The following is a 23228-nucleotide window of genomic DNA, read 5'->3' on the forward strand; positions in this document are numbered from 1 at the left end:
AACCACGGGTAGTACTGAACCCTATATATATACTATGTTTTTTTCCTATACATACATACCTATGATAAAGTTTAATTTATAGATTAGGCTCAGTAAGAGATTAACAACAATAGCTACTAATAAAATAGAACAACTATAATAATACACTGTAATAAAAGTTATGTGAATGTGGTCTCTCTGTCTCTCAAAATACCTTAGTGTGCTGTACTCACCCTTCTTGTGATGATGTGAGATGATAAAATGCCTATGGGATGAGATGAAGTGAGGTGAACAATGTAGGCCTTGTGACGCAGGCTGCTATCGACCTTCTAACATGTAAAGGAGGACCATCTACTTAAGGTGATCCTGGATCACTGAGCCATGAGGATGTTGATGGCTGGATATCAGGGGCAGACGATGTCAATGGCTAGGGATCCTGGGTGGGACGGCGTGAGATTCCAACACAATACTCAGAACAGCGCACAATTTAGAACCTATGAACTGTTTATTTCTGGAATTTTCCATTTAATATTTTTGGACCACAGTTGACCTTGGGTAACTGAAACCTCAGAAAGTGAAACCGCGGGTAAGGGGGTTCTACTGTAGTTTAAAATGTATTTTCTAGAAAATTCCCCTCCCTTAAATTTGTGTAGTGCTTTACAGTGTTTCAAAACATTTTCACAGCTATCACCACAGTTGATCCTCCCCAAAATCTTACGGGATAGCAAATTCCAAAACCAGAATAGGTCAAGGGATCCTAACTGGATTCGTTACACCCCATCACTCCAGCCACCATTGTTCATAGCCTTGTTCTCATGTTTTTAAATCTCATTATGTCTTTCTGCTGCAAATTTAGTAGTAACTTCTTCAATCTTTCTTCTAGTTCATTAATTCTCTCTTAATCTGTATCTCAAATACTATTTATACCAAACACTCCGTTTTTCATTTTGATAATTACAGTTTTTACTTCTAAAAACCCCAGTTGGTCTTCAGATCTGCCTGTCATTTTTGCTTGATTATCAAAATATCATTTTTATTTTAACAGAAAGTAACAAGTACTGGAGAGGAAGTGGAGAAACTGGAACCCTGTGCACTGTTGGTGGGCATGTAAAATGTGCAGCTGTTATGGAAAACAAAAAAAAATTTAAACAGAATAACCATATGATCCAGCAATTCCACTTCTGGACATATACACAAAAGAAGTGAAAGCAGCGTCTTGAAGAGAGATATTTGTACCCCCATGTTCATAGCAGTGTTATTCACAACAGCCAAAATGGTAAGCAATCCAAGTGTCCAGTGGCTAAGATTCCATGCTCCCAATGCAGGGTGCCTAGGTTCGATCCCTGGTCAGGGAACTAGATCACATATGCTGCAACTAAAGATCCCGCATACCACAACGAAGATTCCACATGCCACAACTAAAATCCGGCACAGCCAAATAAATAAATAAATATTTCAGAGTGTCCATCGGCAGATAAATGGGTAAACAAAATGGAGTATAAATAACGTAACATTATTCAGCCTTAAAAAGGAAGGGGATTCTGACACCTGCTGCAATATGAATGAACCTGGCAGACACTGTGCTAAGTGAAATAAGTCAGGCACAAAAAGACAAATACTGTATGAGGCAACTTACATGAGATACCTAGAACAGTCAAATTCACAGAGACAGAAAGTAGGACGGTGGCTGCCAGGGGCTGGGGGAGGGGAGAAACAGGGAGTTAGGGTTTAAGGCGTGCAGAGGGTTTGTTTTACAAGGTGAGAGCAGTTCTGGAGATGGATGGTGGCAACGGTTGTATAATATTGTGAACGCATTTAATACCACTGAACTGTACGGTTAAGATGGTAAATTATAGGTTCTGCGTATTTTACTACAATTGAAAACACTTGTTAAATGTGCGGGGCGATCAGCAGTTCAGAGGACAGAGACCAGGAAGCAGAGGCTTCCTGCGTGTCTACCACGTGCTGATCTCTGACCTCTGCACCCCCCCACCCCCACTCACTCTTCTCAGATTCCCCCAGGCAGCGCGACAGAATTAGAAATACAGGAAGTATTAAATAAAGGACAACTACTATTATTATAGTCTCACCATCATCCTCATTAAGGAAACAGAGAAGAAACTCAGGCTCAGAGCGCTGGACCCATGGTTACGCCCAGCACTTTTTCCAAGACTCCATTCAGAACCTGCGACCACGTGCCCTTCAGGTGCTTTCTGGGAAATGATGGGTCCTTACTCGCCCTGGAAGTCACAGCCCTGACTTTGGATGCCTAAGTATTTCAATCACAAGCAGTGAACAATGTAGGCCTTGTGACGCAGGCTGCTATCGACCTTCTAACATGTAAAGGAGGACCATCTACTTAAGGTGATCCTGGATCACTGAGCCATGAGGATGTTGATGGCTGGATATCAGGGGCAGACGATGTCAATGGCTAGGGATCCTGGGTGGGACGGCGTGAGATTCCAACACAATACTCAGAACAGCGCACAATTTAGAACCTATGAACTGTTTATTTCTGGAATTTTCCATTTAATATTTTTGGACCACAGTTGACCTTGGGTAACTGAAACCTCAGAAAGTGAAACCGCGGGTAAGGGGGTTCTACTGTAGTTTAAAATGTATTTTCTAGAAAATTCCCCTCCCTTAAATTTGTGTAGTGCTTTACAGTGTTTCAAAACATTTTCACAGCTATCACCACAGTTGATCCTCCCCAAAATCTTACGGGATAGCAAATTCCAAAACCAGAATAGGTCAAGGGATCCTAACTGGATTCGTTACACCCCATCACTCCAGCCACCATTGTTCATAGCCTTGTTCTCATGTTTTTAAATCTCATTATGTCTTTCTGCTGCAAATTTAGTAGTAACTTCTTCAATCTTTCTTCTAGTTCATTAATTCTCTCTTAATCTGTATCTCAAATACTATTTATACCAAACACTCCGTTTTTCATTTTGATAATTACAGTTTTTACTTCTAAAAACCCCAGTTGGTCTTCAGATCTGCCTGTCATTTTTGCTTGATTATCAAAATATCATTTTTATTTTAACAGAAAGTAACAAGTACTGGAGAGGAAGTGGAGAAACTGGAACCCTGTGCACTGTTGGTGGGCATGTAAAATGTGCAGCTGTTATGGAAAACAAAAAAAAATTTAAACAGAATAACCATATGATCCAGCAATTCCACTTCTGGACATATACACAAAAGAAGTGAAAGCAGCGTCTTGAAGAGAGATATTTGTACCCCCATGTTCATAGCAGTGTTATTCACAACAGCCAAAATGGTAAGCAATCCAAGTGTCCAGTGGCTAAGATTCCATGCTCCCAATGCAGGGTGCCTAGGTTCGATCCCTGGTCAGGGAACTAGATCACATATGCTGCAACTAAAGATCCCGCATACCACAACGAAGATTCCACATGCCACAACTAAAATCCGGCACAGCCAAATAAATAAATAAATATTTCAGAGTGTCCATCGGCAGATAAATGGGTAAACAAAATGGAGTATAAATAACGTAACATTATTCAGCCTTAAAAAGGAAGGGGATTCTGACACCTGCTGCAATATGAATGAACCTGGCAGACACTGTGCTAAGTGAAATAAGTCAGGCACAAAAAGACAAATACTGTATGAGGCAACTTACATGAGATACCTAGAACAGTCAAATTCACAGAGACAGAAAGTAGGACGGTGGCTGCCAGGGGCTGGGGGAGGGGAGAAACAGGGAGTTAGGGTTTAAGGCGTGCAGAGGGTTTGTTTTACAAGGTGAGAGCAGTTCTGGAGATGGATGGTGGCAACGGTTGTATAATATTGTGAACGCATTTAATACCACTGAACTGTACGGTTAAGATGGTAAATTATAGGTTCTGCGTATTTTACTACAATTGAAAACACTTGTTAAATGTGCGGGGCGATCAGCAGTTCAGAGGACAGAGACCAGGAAGCAGAGGCTTCCTGCGTGTCTACCACGTGCTGATCTCTGACCTCTGCACCCCCCCACCCCCACTCACTCTTCTCAGATTCCCCCAGGCAGCGCGACAGAATTAGAAATACAGGAAGTATTAAATAAAGGACAACTACTATTATTATAGTCTCACCATCATCCTCATTAAGGAAACAGAGAAGAAACTCAGGCTCAGAGCGCTGGACCCATGGTTACGCCCAGCACTTTTTCCAAGACTCCATTCAGAACCTGCGACCACGTGCCCTTCAGGTGCTTTCTGGGAAATGATGGGTCCTTACTCGCCCTGGAAGTCACAGCCCTGACTTTGGATGCCTAAGTATTTCAATCACAAGCTGATTTCTTCACCTTCATAAGGCACAGGTCTGGGTCTTAAAAGATGCTTTGACCAGTACCACCTCTGAGGACAGTTTTTACAACAAGTACCACCCTATGAGTAGACAAAGGCCACTGAACAGAAGTGTCCACCCCCTGGGCTCAGTCTCCCCTGGTGACCCAGAGCGGGGACTCCGGGCCAGGCTTCCAGGTCCACTGAAAAAGACAGCTGCTTTCCATGCCATCACAGAGGCAGCATTCAAGAATCTAACGTTTAAATATAATCAGGATTTACCCTTGCTGGAGGCAAAGTCTGGTTCTGGGCAGTAAAAAAGGCTATAATGAGTTGCTCTGATGGATTTCTTTCAGGCCTGCTAATGCACTGTCACATCAGTAGAGACTTGATGGGAAGCAAATGTAATCCTTTTAGGACAGATAACTAATGCTCTACCGGACTCCCCAGGGTGTTTCTTTATGAGCGGATTTATTCTTTACTAATGCCCTAAGATTAGTTACTGATGACCTGATCTAAACCCCTAAAAAGTCCAAAAGCTCTCTTTAAACTAAAAAAATTAATAGGTGATACTCTCCCATAAAAGAGTGAGTCCGTAAGGCCACCATCGTTCCACCCACCAGCCCACTGTGGTATCTGCATCGCTCCCTTTTGCAGGACACCACGTCTACACTGCAGCCTTCCTCAAACCAGTGGTTCTCAAACTTAGCCTCGTGTCAGAATCCGCTGACACGGATTCTGAGAGTTTGTTTAAAGCACAGCCTGCCAGGCCCCACCCACCACCACAGTTTCTGATTCAGCACATCTGGAAGATGGCCAAGAACGTGTGTTTCTCACGAGATCCTGGGGGATGTCTCTGCCGCTATTCCCAAGATCGCACGTCACCACCTCCTTACTTTTCCACAGCTACTTCTGTGGGAATGCTGGACATCCTCTTGGGATGTCAGCTCCTCAGTAATTCTGCTCACATCATGTCTAAACCCCAGTGGGGACCAGGGGCAGCCCAGGTCTCCTCCCTCTTGCGCTGCTCTCAGCTCCTTCTGCCCTTCGTCTGCCTGAGGGGTCAAAAACAGGGTCTAAGGAATGAGGAGGTGGAGGGCGTGCCCAAGGACCTGGTTGGCTCTTTCCTTTTTGCTTCCACACCACCAGGGGGGAGTGAGGGAGCACAAGCCCTCACCAACTCTTTTCCTTCACAAAAGGAGATGCTTCTCTCAGGGACCCTGAGAAGCAGAGGCAGGGGCAAGGCAGGATTCGGTGTTCCTGAGTTTCCTGCCAAACAACCAAACTAATGTCGTCTTAACAGCAGTCCACTTTGACTCCTGACGCCTGTCTTCAGATACCAGTCCCTTCATGAAACCTTTCCCACCCGGACATCTGAAGGACATACCTTTTCCTCCTTGTATACATGTATGTCCTTTTCGGTTCATCCCCTCCGTGCCTTATTCCCTTCTGAATTGTACACAGAAAGTACTCATTAACTATTTACTGAATTTAATTGAAACATACTCACAGGTCAGACAGTGAGCACTGCACCATTTCTAAAGCAAGAGTCATAGAAATTATACATCAACAGCATTTAATATTTAGAAAAGTTGTTTTCAAAAACGAGTCCCCTAAAAATGTACTTCAGGAGAAAGACATGCAGCTACGGACCAGAAGAGCGTTCATAACACCTCTGCAAGTTTCCAAACATTCTACGTATTCTTTCCAGGAGCACATGTATAATATAATGCATTTGGCCCCCTAAAAACTGTTAACAGTAAAACGAAAATTAACCTTGGGAAATAATGCAGAAATTAAATTGATTTGCTCGATGATTTTCTTTCTTAGAAGCATGGCCCTTACTTCACTTACACTACCAAAGAAAAAATGTAATAGCGATAGTGTAGAGCTTTCCTTTAAAGGGAACAAAAGATGGCAACTCACCTTAGAATTAGTTGTAACATCACATCTTCACAATGTAAACCGATGAGAGTTCTAAATAATGCCAGGGACACCACACAAAGCTGGGAAGCAAGAAAAATATCTATTTCAGATATTGGAAGGACAGCTCTACTTCACACAGATGGTAAATAAATCAGAATTACAAAATAAAATGACCTTTTTTTTTTAGCAGTTTTGATTAAGAAAAATGTAGAATTACCCTCCTAATAAAATGCCTGTGCTCATATTCCCAACTTGTAAAGATCCAGATAAATATGTCCCCTACAACTCCCCAATACACACACACACACACCCCATCTCCTATTTATGTCATTTGTTTTCCTAGTTATTTTCAAATACGACACTGGTTATTTGAAAGACAGGGCTAACAGAAAATTGCATATACCCCAGCCATCTCTCTCTCCAGAGTCCTCAGCCCTAAGCCTCAGCTCTCCTTGCCTTATCCCTTGGCTTTGGGGCAAACATTCTCCCGGGTTCCATTTCCCATAGTGCTGAGGGATGATGATATACTTTCCTAGGATGTTCATTAAAAAACAAGATTTCCTGCAGTCTCTGATTTCCAAAAAGGAAAGATAAACTGTCCAACAGAGAAGGTTCCCAAAGGTGCATTATAAAATCACCGTGCCTTTTGGGAGTAAGCTTTTGCTGTTCCATCAGGCCACTTAAGTAATTTAGGCTCTCATTCTTTGTACAGGAGAATAAGGGCTAGCCTGTGTTCTAGGCAGGACAGGTTAACAAGCCGGTCAATGAAATCCGTAACGGTGTTGTAGAGAAAGAGCTGTACTTGGCGTGCCCCAAAACACCTCTTGTGCTCAGGACAGGTCACACCTTACAGTTAGGAAGAAGCAAATACTTCATTCCGTTCCTTCCACGCCTTTGCACATGCTGTTTCTCTGCCTGGAATGTCTTCCTCTGTCTCCTCTGCACGATAACCCTACTTATTCTCAAAGACTGACTGTAGGCATCACCTCTCCTAGGAAATCTTTCTTCTCTTTTTCCCAGGATTACCACTCAACACCCGCTTTCCCCAGTCCGAGTCCTCTCTATATGTTGCCATAGTAACCTGGGCAAATCACTGTCAAGGGTGCTCAGCACCCTGTATCTGTCTTTTTATTACTGAGTCCAGGGAGTTCATTATTCTACATACAAGTATCTTTTCAGACACATGATTTGCAAAGATTTCTTCTTATTTTGTCAGCTGTTTTTTCAATTTCTTAATGGTGTCCTTTGAAACACAAAAGTTTTTACTTTTTTACAGATTTTAGATTTCTTCTTGAATCAGTTTCAGAAGTTTGTGTCTTTCGCAGGAATAAAGACACAGACCTACTAGAGAATGGACTTGAGGATATGGGGAGGGGGAAGGGTAAGCTGTGACAAAGCGAGAGAGAGGCATGGACATATATACACTACCAAACGTAAGGTAGGTAGCTAGTGGGAAGCAGCCACGTAGCACAGGGATATCAGCTCAGTGCTTTGTGACCGCCTGGAGGGGTGAGATAGGGAGGGTGGGAGGGAGGGAGACACAAGAGGGAAGAGATATGGGAACATATGTATATGTATAACTGATTCACTTTGTTATAAAGCAGAAACTAACACACCATTGTAAAGCAATTATACTCCAATAAAGATGTAAAAAAAAAAAAAGTAAAATTTTAGTAACTATGAAAAAAGAAGTTTGTGTCTTTCTAGAATCTGCCTGTTTCATCTAATTTATCCAATATTTTGGCATGCAGTTGTTCACAGTATTCCCTTATAATCCTATTTATTTATTTATTAACTACGTTTTTTATCAATGCATACAGATGTCATTAACTATGAAGAAAAGGGAAGGCATACTTATTACAAAAATCAGAATCATGGTTATTTCTGCAGGAGAGGGAGAGGGTTGTAATCAGAGAGGGCTACCGAGGGGCTTATGAGGTGTTGGCAATGTTTCATTCTCCCCTGAATGATGATGACATGGTGTTTTCTTTACAATTAAACTGTATGTTTAGCCTTTATACAGTTTTGCTCTGTATGAATATTGTATCTCATTATAAACTCTGACAAGGCATCATTCCACTGGGCAGAGGCTGCAATAGTAGTTCTCAATGTCTGGTCCAAGTCTTCCCATGGGTACAATGGATATAATCCTTTTTAGTTCTATAAGGTCAACAAACAGTAATACCCCCTCTTTCGTTCTAGATTTTACTAATTTGACTCTTCTCACTTTTTTTCTTAGTAGTCTAAAAGTTTGTCAATTTTGTCAACTTTTTCAAAGAACCAGCTTTTTTATGATGTTTTTTGGTTTGTCTTTATTGAATGAAAGATTCTTTAAATTCTATAGTACTTTATAATTTTCAAAAGTTTCACACACATTGATTCCATATAATCCCATAATATCCCTTTTCACCCCTACCCCTATATTGCCCTTCCTTCCTTCCCTCTCCCCACTGGTAACCATGTTTGTTCTCTATATCTGTGAGTCTGCTTCTTTTTTGTTTTATTCACTAGTTTGTTGTATTTTCTAGATTCCCCATGTAACTAATATTAAGACAGTATTTGTCTTTCTCTGTCTGACTTATTTCACTTAGCATAATGCCCTCTAAGTCCATCCAAATTTTGCAAATGGCAAAATTTCATCCCTTTTTATGGCTGACTAGTATTCCATTGAATATATATATACCACACCTTCTTTAAACATTCATCTGTTGGTGGATACTTTGGTTGCTTCCATACCTTGGCAAATGTAAATAATGCTGCTATGAACATTGGAGTGCATGTATCTTTCTGAATTAGTGTTTCTGTTTTTTTTGAATATACACTCAGGAGTGGAATTGCTGGGTCATATGGTAGTTCTATCTTTAGTTTTCTTGAGAAACCTCCATAGTGTTTTCCACAGTGGCTGCACCAATTTACATTCCCATCAACAATGGAAGAGGGTCAAAGAACCAACTTTTTGTTTTGGTGATTTTCTATTGATTTTGTTGTTTTTCTAGTCTTCATTTCCTTACTTTCTGCTCTAATCCTTATTATTTCCTTCCTTCTGCTTGGTTTGAGTTTGCTCTTCTTTTTCCAGTGTCTTAAAGTAGGTTAGGCTACTGATTTGAGATTTTTCTTCTTTTTTAACGTAGGTGTTTACAGCTATATATTTCCCTCTTGGCAGTGTTATACTGCATCCCGTAAGTTTTGGTATGTTGTATCTTCATTCTCATTTATCTCAAAGTACATTCTCATTTCCCTTGTGATTTCTTCTTTGACCCACTGGTTACTTAGGAGTACTGTTTAATTTCCACATATTTGTGAATTTTCTTTCTGTCAATAAACTTTAATTTCAATCCATTGTGGCCAGGGAACATACTTGGTATAATTTCAATCGCTTTAAATTCATTGAAAGTGATTATCACATGGTCCATCTCGGACAGTGTTCATTCCATGTGCACTTGAAGAGAATGTACATTCTGCTGCTGTTGGGTGGAGTGTTCTACAGATGCCTGTGCTAGGTCTAGTTGGTTTATAGCATTGTTCAAGTCTCCTATTTCCTTATTCATCTCCTGCCTACTTGTTCTATTATAAAAAAGTAAGGTGCTGAAATATCCCACAACTATTGTTGTATCTTCTATTTCTCCCTTAAATTCCACCAGTTTTTACTTCATAAATTTTGGGACTCTGTTTTTAGATGCACATATATTTATAATTGTTATATCTTTCCAAGGGGTTGACCCTTTATCATTATAAAATGTCCCTCTTTCTCTCTAGTAAATTTCTTGTTGTTTTTTTTTAATTTCTTGTTTTAAAGTCTAATCTGTGGCTTATTAGTATAGCCACTCAAGCCTTGTTTTGGTTGCTGTTTGTGTAACCTATTTTTTCTATCCGTTAACTTTCAATCTACTGTTATCTTTGAATCTAAAGTGTATCTCCAGTTGGCAGCAAATAACTTGGATCTAGTTTTTTATCTAGTCTGACAATCTCTGTCTTTTGATTGAATTTTTAATCTATTTACATTTAATATTATCATTATAGTTGGATTTATATCTGCCCTTTTACTTTTTGTTTTCTATATGTCTGATGTCTTTTTGTTCCTCTATTCCTATTTTACTGTCTTCTTTTACATTAAGTGAATATTTCCCCCATAGTAACACTTTAATTCCTTTAATGATATTTTTTACTATTTTTTTGAGTTACTAGTGGTTGCTCTAGACCTTACCATATACATCTTAATTTATCAGAGTCTACTTCAGATTTACACTAAATTAATTTTAGTGAAATACAGAAATGTTACTCTTATATAGCTCTATTCCTTCTTACCCCCCTTTGTGCTATTACTGTTATACACATTACATCTACATATGTTACAAACAATAACACTGTTAATTATTCCTTTACCTTTTTTTGCATTTTTAATGGAGCTTTTTTCTGAAGTATAGTTGATTTACAATATTATATTAGTTTCAAGTGTACAACATAGTGATTCAATATTTTTATAGATTATACTCCATTTAAAGTTATTATAAAATATTGGCTATATTCCCTGTGCTGTACAATGTATCCTTGTAGCTTATTTATTTCATAAATAGTAGTTTGTACCTCTTAATCTCCTACCCCTATCTTGCCCCTCCGCTCTTCCTCTCCCCACTGGTAACCACCAGCTTGTCCTCTATATCTGTTTCTGTTTTGTTAAATTCATTCATTTGTTTTATTTCTTAGATTCCACATGTAAGTGATAACACAGAATATTTGTCCTTCTCTGTCTGACTTATTTCACTCAGCATAATGCCCTCTAGTTCCACCCATGCTGTTGCAAATAGCAGAATTTCATTTTTTCTATGGCTGAGTAATATTCCATTGTATATTTATACCACATCTTTATCCATTCATCTGTTGATGGACACTTAGGTTGCTTCCATATCCTCGCTATTGTAAATAATGCTGCTATGAACATTAGAATGCATGTATCTTTACAAATTAGTGTTTTCATTTTCTTCAAATATACCTTTGCTTTTAAAACAATAATTGCACTTAAATAGACAGCCTTTGGAGAGAGGGTTGCAAAGGATTACACTAATGGTATAAGAGGATTTTCAAAGTTAATCAGAGCACCAAACTAAAGAATGACTACCTAAACTCACAACTGCCCAGACGTGCATTTCAAAACACTTATGGACAGAAATATGATCTCTAAATACCCAGACTTGATACACTTTGGTTCCCTGGCTTTACCTGAACTTAATTAAGCCCATATGTTCCCCTGTACCTTGTCTCCTCAGAAGCACATTCTGCTGGTTCTACAGAAGAAAGTGCCAACCCAGACAAATTGAGAAAAATTGTCCTATGAAAGGCAGTAACTCCCACCTCCCTGACAGAAGGGCTCCTGATAGCAAAACAAATTATCTAGTTCATCTCTTCCCAAATAGAAAAGCAATGGCTTAAAGAAAACAGAATCTTCATAATTTTATTCCAAAAACAAACTCTCCTGAAATCTGTCTTGAGCTATAAATTCCCTTCCTCTGGGGCCTTCCTTACCTGAAATGGGGTGTTGATTCGGCTCGTGAGAGTATCTAGGATGTGGACGTTCTCATGCTGGTGCAACAGGATAAAACGGAGGAAGATCTCAAGTAGTGCTGGCTCAGAGATGCTACGCAGAAAAAGGTCCAGATATGCAGTTGTGGTCATGACCTCCTCCACAGTCACCTGGGACCAATGACAGAGTGAGCACAGGTAAGCATCCCCTCAATGCTCTGATACATGCCTCCTCAATGGCCCCCAGCCTCACCGCAGTGAACCCATCAAGGCAAGAACACGCCTGCCACAAGAACACACTTCAGAGCTTCATGTGAAGCCCATAACCTATTCACATTCCACAAAACCTCATGCTGTTTCCGCCCTTTAATTCAGTAAGGGAAAAGCAAAGGCAGAAAGAAGCAATTCAAGTGTTCCAACGACTCTAATCACCAGATGCAGTTCGAACACCATCAAGATTTTAGCGTGTAATCACAAAGGAGAAAAAAAGGTAACAGAAAGTATTTCCATGGTCAGTAAGGGATTAATTATAAAGCTCAGTACAACTTGTTTCATTATTAGTCATTCAATAAACCTTTATTGGGACCTGCTATGTACAGGAGCTAGGAACATAAGAACATATTTTCTGTCTAGGAAGTTGGGTTATATATATGCTCTAGCAAACAAAATAATAATATAATAAATAGCAAGTGAGAGGTCCAGACACAAAATGCTGCTGCACACAAGATGTTCAGATATGTTTCTGGAAAGTTGTACGCCAAATTTTTATAACTGAATAATATATATATAAGTATTATTTATAAAGTGCTATAAGAGTTTACTGCTTATGAAGTAACTGTGACTTTTTTTAATAATACAGATTACTATTTTCTATGTGGTGTGATTTTCCCACGTAGTAAAACATTGATCTTTCAGGAAACAGAACCCTCTGAACAGTCAAGTTTTTCAAAGAGCTAAGGATTTGATCCTTAAAGCATCAAAATTTTAATTTTACAATTTTTATTGGGAATATTTTAAGAGCTAATATACGTTTCTTCGTCCTCCTAAAAGCAGCATAGGGGTCATCAATTGCCTTGCCATCTGTAATATAGAAAGACTCAAACAGGGGTACGTGAAAATCACCAGGGAAACAGTTCAAAATTTCAGATTCCAACCTTATACCCTAGAAAGCTTAGAAATCTCCCCTGCCATGAGTCTAATGCACCTGATGCTAAATGAGACAGATGGTGATAATTTTTGAGTGATTACATCTTTTCTTTTCCAGTATTCCATCTTCTTTCTTCCTCCCTTTAAAAGTGTTAACTGTCACTTTATCATACTGTTACTGGGCCATTCCTTTAAAAATACATTCCTCTCCTTTTCTGCCTTCAAAATCCACAAATCGATTTAGAAACCACATGTCCAGACCTGCTATATAAGTGTAGATAGGCCTTGTGCATCTGTGCAAAAAGGCTTAAATTACTTTTACGAATTTCTTGGTTCTTAGGGATGTTCTAGATAGATGAGTTCAAATAGATAAGATATTACCAAATTAGTTCTGTCTGTTTTCTTTATTCTAAGCACGGCCCCTATAGGACCTCTGAATCCACTCAGAATCTATGGACAGCTCACCCGGCAGTACCGTGAGTGGCCCGACACTGCGTCGAGCCCTTCGCTCCCCAGCTCAGAGCCAATCCTGTGAGCCCTCACTCAACACACCCCTGTGTCATCTGGCCAACTGTAAAGGGCTCTCCGTGGCCCAAATATAGCAAAGGAAATAGGTAAGCATCAACTGCACGGCAGATAAATTACCTCGAGAAGAGTGCTTCACGTGGGCTGCCCTGCTTCTGAAACAAACTGCTCCTATCCTGTGTTTTCCCATGTTCGCTAGTCCCAGGCTCACGGCACTTGTAATACTGGCCTGGGACACAAGCTGTGACTTTTTCTTTATTACTCCAGTGCAATGCAAAGAGCCTAGCGCATAGAAATTACTTAATAAGCGTTTCCTGAACAAATGATAATCCCCAAGGACCTAGCAATTTACATTTGCCAGAGTTGAGCTTAAGTTTTTAATTCCTCCCTCTTCTCTGCTTGAGATCTGAAGGCCCCAGTGAGTGGGGATATTTCTTTATAAAGACCTATAGAATAACTGATGTCACCAGTATAGCTAAGGGGGAAAGCCTTTAGGCAAAAAATCTAATTCCCTAACAATCTTGATCACTAGAAAACAACTTGCACTAATCATTCCAAAGGGGCCTTGCATGTAGTTCCTGCAATACTGTTTTCTCAACTTACCTATGGAGTGCTGCTAAGCTGACACGTCACACAGAATTCCAGGAGCTGCCTCTGCATCAGTAATGCAGCATGAGTTTTTCCCCCCTTAAGTTACGCATGACCGTAATAAGCTCAAAAGCACAGCAATAAACTCTTTAGAATCTAAATCTCAGTCTTCAGGGCCTGGCATGAAAGAAGGGAATTAAGCATCTATTGTTTACTACTCTTAAGCTGGATAAATGAAAAGATTTTTTTTTTTTAAGAAATCCAAGCTGTCATTTATAAGCTAAGAGGATTTAAGAAAGCACTTGGAGGGGCGGCATTTACATAACATGCTATAAATATTAAAAGCCCAATTCTATTAAGCATCAAGTTGCAAAGTCTTTATAAATTGAGGTCACACTCATCTTAAACTAATACCCCAACCAAGAAAATCTGGTTCCATTCTCTATCCATCTCTTCCCTCCTCCATATTCTCAGAGCCCTTAGAAGCCTTTTATCCCAGAAAATCTTCTCCTGCCCCATTACCTTACTTCTCAGAAACTTCCTCTAATCCTCCAAATAGGTAACCTCCTTAGTGAGAAAGAGACTAGAGCCTAAGTGTGATCACTTGAAAGCTAACGATGAACCACCATGGGAAGGCGGCTCTGCTGGGAAGACTGTAAAACTCAGGTTCCCCTGACGCCCCAAAGAGCAAGTACCAGCAAAACGGGAGAGCAACCTCCTCCTCGTGGTCCCATTATGAAGAACAATCGGCTGTTGATGTAAGGAGGACCTTCTGCCTTATGGCTGACTGTCAATATTTATTGACCTGTTCTATAAAGAACTGCAGGTAGCTACGAATTTACATAGAAATTCTACTAGACACGGTAAATGAGGTTCTACCACATAATATGCAATAATAAAGCTTAAGAATGCTAAAGCTTAGATATGTTCTTTCTTCTTAAAGGTAGACCGCAATGGCGGCAATGACCTAAGGAAAACTCGGTTCCCACAAACAAATAATTATCCTTGACAAGAGAGGTACAACCATGAACCCAAACAGGATATCTGTTTAGGCACTTCCACATGCTTCCTTGTCAGCCCAAGTTCTAGAATGGAGCCCTGACTCAGGTACTTAATTTTACTGCTAGCCAGTCCAGTTTAGTCTATTCTTTGACATCTTTTTCCTGGCCACCTTCTCCACCTCCACCAGCCCTTACCTGAGTCCTCCTTCATGCCAAGTGCCCTTTACCAATCCCTTAAACTGGTGTTTCTCAAACAACAGTTTGAGACCCAAAAGTGGGTAGTAAGATCAATGTATTGGTCCACTCATGGTTTAGACCAGATTCAAATGGAAAATATTAGAGCACACTACACGTAGCATGAGTAACTACTGTTTTGTGAAACTCTGGTATACGTATTTTCTTCAAACTATACGTAACACAATATATTATGTATGTGACTTCTTACATGTTCAATAAAAAAATACACACACACGCAAATGTATAAAATAAATTTCTGGCCATGAGTTACAGTCAAAACTATCTGAAAACCACTGAAGTAGTACTGCAGTAACCCAACGAATTCACAGTCCTTTCTGTCATCCTTTCCCCACCAGTTCCTTCTACTCCAGGCCATCACCCAGCATGGCCTGAACCTGGGTGAAGTGCACATAGAGTTGAGATCGGTTCTCTGAACAGAATTTACAGTCTACTCCTTTTTATTCGAGCCTAAGAGCTCCAACAGTGCATTTTTATTTTTTAATGAAAATTTCAAGTTTCTCAGAAATGGACAAAATAGAGGTTTTGTTTTCTTTGAAAAAAGGGGATGAGTGGGAAGGGAGGAGTTGACACTGTGCGTCACATTCCACTTCTACAAAGTCAAAACTCTCTCAAAAGTGAAGGCTAGAACCAAGCCCAGCCGTCATGCCCACTTAATGCACAGCGCAGGAGGAAACTGAGCATATAGACATCTTGGCCTTTCTGTAATCAGCTCCAGTTGGGCAATTCCATTTGCATCTAAATTAGCACCAGAATCCTCGCTGTAATGGCAGGTTTATTGTCTGTCCTGAAAAATATATTTCCCACCTGCTAATTGTGTGTGTGTGTGTGTGTGTGTGTGTGTGTGTGTATGTGTGATATCTAGTCACATTGGGACAAACAGATGGGTCCTACCTTCTGTCGCCCAGGGAGGTGTCAGCCAGTGGGATCAGGTGACTGTAGCACCCTCTCCAAGTTAGAAGCCACCCTTCCTTGGCTAGTCCTTTGGTGTAGAGGAGAAAACTAGACAAGCTAGGGTTCCTCTGGGTCCTCTGTGAGCCCTCAGCCCCAGCAGCTCCACCCAGAGAGCAGGAAACAAGGAGACCAGGGGTCCTCTGCCCACTGAAAGCAGCAGCGGGGAAGGAAAGATGAGGCTGGATTGCATGAAACAGGGGAACACAGGCTAAGATCCTTCCTACTGCTGCCAGAGAAAGACAAGCTAACAGACAGGCAGGAGGCATGTCCACCCAAGTGCTGTCAAGGGCGGCAGCTGGATGGGCTCTTCCCATGCATCTCCTTCCCTCCAAGGATACAGAGCACAAGGAACATTCAGGAACAGCGGGAAGACAGTCACCCTGGTTCTCAGGGAGCGGCCCCACTGTTTCAGCCAAATTCATGACAGAAAACATTCAATGATTCCAAGTCTGAAAAGAGTCTGCAGTTGATGACTGAGGCTCCCTCCTGCCTGGCTCCTTCTGCTTCTCGACCTGCAGGCACTCACTGCATTGACCCCACTGCCAGAGGCAGGCAGGGGGCCGTGAGTGGACATAACATCCAAAATCCCTAAGTGTTGCTGTTCATTCCTAAAACACCTGAGGAAGGAGGAGATTACAGTGATGGCTACAATGACTTTAGCAACATATCTTTAGGAAAAGATGTTAAAAATAAAGCCAGTCTCTGCCTCTTTTCCCCAGCATTTCCTCAATGTATCTGTAATACATTAAACATAATCATTAATTAAATCAATTAAATATTAATTGATTGACTAATCACCTATGATAGGGACTAATCTCCACCGGGGTGGGTGGAGGCTGGGAGCTCTGAGGTATGATAAACCTCTCCCTGGAGAAGTCAACAAATTATTTCTAGAGCCTTTCTTCCTATTCTATGTGTGTATAATCTGTACCCTACTACTTCATTATAATGTAACCTATCAGAGTATAATTCAGTATATGATCTGTTATATTTGAACCACATCCAACAGAATTTTATTATTGAAATATTCCAAATATCACTAAGAAAGGTATTTCATAGCATGGCTTTCAGGTCAGAAATAACAAAGAAACTAAATATATTTTAAAATAAAATAAAATATATTTTAGCTTAGAAGTAGAGATCTGAAGAGTATTCCAATGATTATTTGATCCATCCCTTTCCTGTTACTAATGTTCCAGAAAGATTCTTCTTAGTTGCAATACAAAGAACTACAAAGACAACAAGGGAGACCGTCAAGATGGCGGAAGAGTAAGACGCGGAGATTACCCTCCTCCCCACAAATACATCAGAAATACATCTACACGTGGAACAACTCCTACAGAACACCTACTGAACGCTGGCAGAAGACCTCAGACCTCCCAAAAGGCAAGAAACTCCCCACACACCTGGGTAGGGCAAAAGAAAAAACAGAGACAAAAGAATAGGGACGGGACCGCACCAGTGGGAGGGAGCTGTGAAGGAGGAAAGGTTTCCACACACTAGGAAGCCCCTTCGCGGGCGGAGACTGCGGGTGGCGGAGTGGGGAGCTTCGAAGCCGCGGAGGAGGGCACAGCAACAGGGGTGTGGGGGGCAAAGCGGAGAGATTCCCGCGCAGAGGATCGCTGCCGACCGGCACTCATCAGCCCGAGAGGCTTGTCTGCTCACCCGCCGGGGCGGGCGGGGCTGGGAGCTGAGGCTCCGGCTTAGGAGGTCAGATCCCAGGGAGAGGACTGGGGTTGGCTGCGTGAACACAGCCTGAAGGGGTTAGTGCACCACGGCTAGCTGGGAGGGAGTCTGGGAAAAAGTCTGGAGCTGCCAAAGAGGCAGGAGAGCATTGTTTTGGGGGCAGTGAGAGGGGGTGCAAGGAGAGGGGATTAAGAGCACCGCCTAAACGAGCTCCAGAGACGGGCATGAGATGCTAAGGCTGCTGCTGCAGCCACCAAGAAGCCTGTGTGCAAGCACAAGTCACTATCCACACCTCCCCTCCCGGGAGCCTGTGCAGCCCGCCACTGCCAGGGTCCCGTGATCCAGGGACAACTCCCTGGAGAGAACACATGGCGTGCCTCAGGCTGTTGCAATGTCACGCAGGCCTCTGCCGCCGCAGGCTCGTCCTGCATCCGTACCCCTCCCTCCCGCCGGCCTGAGTGAGCCAGAGCCCCCGAATCAGCTGCTCCTTTAACCCCGTCCTGTCTGAGCAAAGAACAGACGCCCTCTGGTGACCTACACGCAGAGGTGGGGCCAATCCAAAACTGAACCCCAGGAGCTGGGCAAACAAAGAAGAGAAAGGGAAATCTCTCCCAGCAGCCTCAGGAGCAGTGGATTAAATCTCCACAATCACCTTGATGTACCCTGCTTCTGTGGAATACCTGAATAAACAACAAATCAGCCCAAAATTGAGGTGGTGGACTTCGGGAGCTACGATATATATATTTTTTCCTTTTTCTCTTTTTGTGAGTGTGTATGTGTATGCTTCTTTGTGTGATTTTGTCTGTATAGCTTTGTTTTTACTATTTGTCCTATGGTTCTGTCTGTCCGTTTTTTTGCATTTTGGGGTTTTTTTAGTATAGTTTTTAGCGCTTGTTCTCATTGGTGGATTTGTTTTTTGGTTTGCTTGCTCTTCTTTCTTTCTTTTTTTTATTACTTTTTAATTTTTTATTTTTAATAATTATTTTTATTTTAATAACTTTATTTTATTTTTCTTTCTTTTTCCTCTCCCTTTTCTTGTGAGCCATGTGGCTGACAGGGTCTTGGTGCTCCCGCCAGGTGTCAGGCCTGAACTTCTCAGGTGGGAGAGCTGAGTTCAGGACATTGGTCCACCAGACACCACCCAGCTCCACGTAATATCAAACAGCGAGAGCTCTCCCAGAGATCTCCATCTCAACACTAAGACCCAGCTCCACTCAACGACCAGCAAGCTACAGTGCTGGACACCCCATGCCAAACAACTAGCAAAACAGGAACACAACCACACCCATTAGCAGACAGGCTGCCTAAAATCATAATAAGGTCACACACACCCCAAAACACACCACCAGATGCAGTTCTGCCCACGAGAAAGACAAGATCCAGTATCATCCACCAGAACACAGGCACTAGTCCCCTCCACCAGGAAGCCTACACAACCCACTGAACCAATCTTACCCACTAGGGACGGACTTCCAAAAACAAGGGGAACTACGAACCTGCAGGCTGCGAAAAGGAGACCCCAAACACAGTAAGTTAAGCAAAATGAGAAGACAGAGAAACACACAGCAGATGAAGGAGCAAGGTACAAACCCACCAGACCAAACAAATGAAGACGAAATAGGCAGTCTGCCTGAAAAAGAATTCCAACTAATGACAGTAAAGATGATGCAAAATCTTGGAAATGGAGAAAATACAAAAAACATTTAACAAGGGCCTAGAAGAACTAAAGAGGAAACAAACAATGATGAACAACACAATAAATGAAATTAAAAATTCTCTAGAAGGAATCAATAGCAGAATAACTGAGGCAGAAAAACGGATAAGTGACCTGGAAGATAAAAGAGTGGAAATAACGACTGCAGAACAGAATAAAGAAAAAAGAATGAAAAGAATTGAGGACAGTCTCCGAGACCTCTGGGATAATAGTAAACACACCAACATTCGAATTATAGGGGTCCCAGAAGAAGAAGAGAAAAAAAAAGGGACTGAGAAAATATTTGAAGAGATTGTAGTTGAAAACTTTCCTAATATGGGAAAGGAAATAGTTAATCAAGTCCAGGAAGCACAGAGAGTTCCATACAGGATAAATCCAAGGAGAAACACGCCAAGACACATATTAATGAAACTATCAAAAATTAAATACAAAGAAAACATATTAAAAGCAGCAAGGGAAAAACAACAAATAACATACAAGGGAATCCCCATAAGGTTAACAGCTGATCTTTCAGCAGAAACTCTCCAAGCCAGAAGGGAGTGGCAGGACATCTTTAAAGAGATGAAAGGGAAAAACCTACAACCAAGATTGCTCTACCCAGCAAGGATCTCATTCAGATTAAACAGAGAAATTAAAACCTTTACAGACAAGCAAAAGCTAAGAGAATCCAGCACCATCAAACCAGCCTTAAATGCTAAAGGAACTTCTCTAGGCCGGAAACACAAGAGAAGGAAAAGACCTGCAATAACAAACCCAAAACAATTAAGAAAATGGTAGTAGGAACATACATATTGATAATTACCTTAAATCTAAATGGATTAAATGCTCCAACCAAAAGACAGACTGGCTGAATGGATACAAAAACAAGACCCATATATATGCTGTTTACAAGAGACCCACTTCAGACCTAGGGACACATACAGACTGAAAGTGAGGGGATGGAAAAAGATATTCCATGCAAATGGAAATCAAAAGAAAGCTGGAGTAGCAATTCTCATATCAGACAAAATACACTTTAAAACAAAGACTATTACAAGAGACAAAGAAGGACACTACATAATGGTCAAGGGATCAATCCAAGAAGAAGATATAACAATTGTAAATATTTATGCACCCAACATAGAAGCACCTCAATACATAAGGCAAATTCTAACAGCCATAAAAGAGGAAATCAAGAGTAATTTAATCATAGTAGGGGACCTTAACACCCCACTTTCACCAAGGGACAGACCATCCAAAATGAAAATAAATAAGGAAACACAAGCTTTAAATGATACACTAAAGAAGATGTACTTAATTGATATTTATAGGACATCCCTTCCAAAAACAACAGAATGCACTCTCTTTTCAAGTGCTCATGGAACATTCTCCAGGATAGATCATACCTTGGGTCACAAATTAAGCCTTGGTTAATTTAAGAAAATTGAAATCGCATCAAGTATCTTTTCCAACCACAAAGAAGATAAAGAAAATTGATAAACCATTAGCCAGACTCATCAAGAAAAAAAGGGAGAAGACTCAATATAATTAGAAATGAAAAAGGAGAAGTAAGAACTGACAGTGCAGAAATACAAAGGATCATAAGAGATTGCTATAAGCAACTTTGTGGCAATAAAATGGAGAACCTGGAAGAAACAGACAATTCTTAGAAAAGCACAACCTTCCAAGACTGAACCAGGAAGAAATAGAAAATATAAACAGACCAAGCACAAGCACTAAAATTGAGACTGTGATTAAAAATCATCCAACAAACAAAAGCCCAGGACCAGATGGCTTCACAGGCGAATTCTATCAAACATTTAGAGAAGAGCTAACACCTATCCTTCTCAAACTCTTCCAAAATATAGTAGAGGGAGGAACACTTCCAAATTCATTCTATGAGACCACCATCACCTGATACTCAAACCAGAAAAAGATGTCACAAAGAAAGAAAACTACAGGCCAATATCACTGATGAACATAGATGCAAAAATGCTCAACAAAATACTAGCAAACAGAATCCAACAGCATATTAAAAGGATCATACACCATGATCAAATGGGGTTTATCCCAGGAATGCAAGGATTCTTCAATATACACAAATAAATCAATGTGATACACCATATTAACAAACTGAAGGAGAAAAACCATATGATCATCTCAATAGATGCAGAATGTGGCACATATATACAATGGAATATTACTCAGCCATAAAAGGAAATGAAACTGAGTTTTTTGTAGTGAGGTGGATGGACCTAGGGTCTGTCATACAGAGTGAAGTAAGTCAGAAAGAGAAAAACAAATATCGTATGCTAAAACATATATGTGGAATCTTAAAAAAAAAAAAATTGTTCTGAAGAACCTAGGGGCAGGACAGGAATAAAGATGCAGACGTAGAGAATGGTCTTGAGGACACGGGGAGGGGGACGGGTAAGCTGGGACGAAGTGAGAGAGTGGCATGGACTTATATATACTACCAAATGTAAAACAGATAGCTAGTGAGAAGCAGCTGCATAGCACAGGGAGATCAGCTCAGGGCTTTGTGACCACCTAGAGGGGTTCGACAGGGAGGGTGAGAGGGAGATGCAAGAGGGAGGAGCTATATGTATAGCTGATTCACTTTGTTATAAAGCAGAAACCAACACACCATTGTAAAGCAATTATACTCCAATAAAGATGTTTAAAAAAAATACTATAACAATGTCACTGATCAGTTTTTGAGCACCAATGTGTAATTCAGGACTATTCTCATCATATTGTTTCAGCCCTTTGAGTCCACACCATCTCAGGAGAACTGAGTTGGCCTATACAGAAAAGAAAACTTATTGGAAGGAGCCTGGGGTAGGCTCACAGAATCTCCAGAAGCCTGGAAAGCAAGCTTAGAGAAGAAGGGAGGTCTGATGGTTGCCGACCAAAGGCAATCAGACAGGGGATTATACAGCTTCCTTTGGCAACGCAGCTCAGGAGGTCCCTGCAATCAAGAAAGCATGCCTCAGTGTACAGGAAGATTCCCGCTGCTATAATTTAAAGTGTGCCTTACTCTGCCATCACGTTAAGAAGTGGTGATGGGGAAATGCTGTCTCACAAAACTCAACTTCCCATCCTATTCTAGGATTCTTATTAAACCTCTCAGCTTCCTCTTTTCTAGACTAAGTCCATTCCCTTTCTCAATTTTCTTAATGCATTCATCCATCCTTTAAGATTGCAAACTTACTGTGTCTGACCTACCGTGTGAATTCTCAAAACACTTGGTATAGCAGCAGGGACCCAAAGGATAATCAATAAATGTGTTAAGATGGAAATCAGCTGCCCTGTTACTAATAAAAGAACCAATGTGGTCTTCACAGCCCATGTTAAGGATGTCTTCATTAACACGGTAGTTAGATTAATTTGAAGATACGTGAACAGCAAAGGAAATCTTCCTTTTATAGTGAATAACATTTCACTGAAAATAAGGAGCCAAACTCACGCCAAGCTCTTGATTATGGCTACCGAGAAAAGTGACCCATTGGGAAAAAGGAAATGCTTCCTCGGGCTTCCTCCTAATTTCTCTCCTTGATTAACGAGACAATACTATTGAATTCTGATAAGACTGACACTAAACCCAATGGTGGAGGGGAAATGGTTCGTGGGCCAGTCTCAACAAGCAGCTTCTTTAGAATGAAGTATTTG

General features: G+C 40.9%; 1 protein-coding gene across 2 annotated transcripts in view; it reads right to left on the bottom strand.

Annotated features, from left to right (window-relative positions):
* FHIP1A (FHF complex subunit HOOK interacting protein 1A) overlaps positions 1–23228 on the bottom strand; it is a 263508-nt gene that overhangs the window by 25755 nt on the left and 214525 nt on the right. For both annotated transcript variants that reach the window (XM_024764045.1, XM_024764044.1), the window contains exons 7-8: positions 11712–11879; positions 6192–6271 (exon numbers count right to left, since the gene is read on the bottom strand). In XM_024764045.1, coding sequence (XP_024619813.1) covers positions 6192–6271; positions 11712–11879 — 248 coding nt within the window. The remainder of the gene's footprint in view (positions 1–6191; positions 6272–11711; positions 11880–23228) is intronic.

Source organism: Neophocaena asiaeorientalis, unplaced genomic scaffold, assembly GCF_003031525.2.
Source record: "Neophocaena asiaeorientalis asiaeorientalis breed wild unplaced genomic scaffold, Neophocaena_asiaeorientalis_V1.1 scaffold594, whole genome shotgun sequence".
Classification (NCBI taxonomy): domain Eukaryota; kingdom Metazoa; phylum Chordata; class Mammalia; order Artiodactyla; family Phocoenidae; genus Neophocaena; species Neophocaena asiaeorientalis.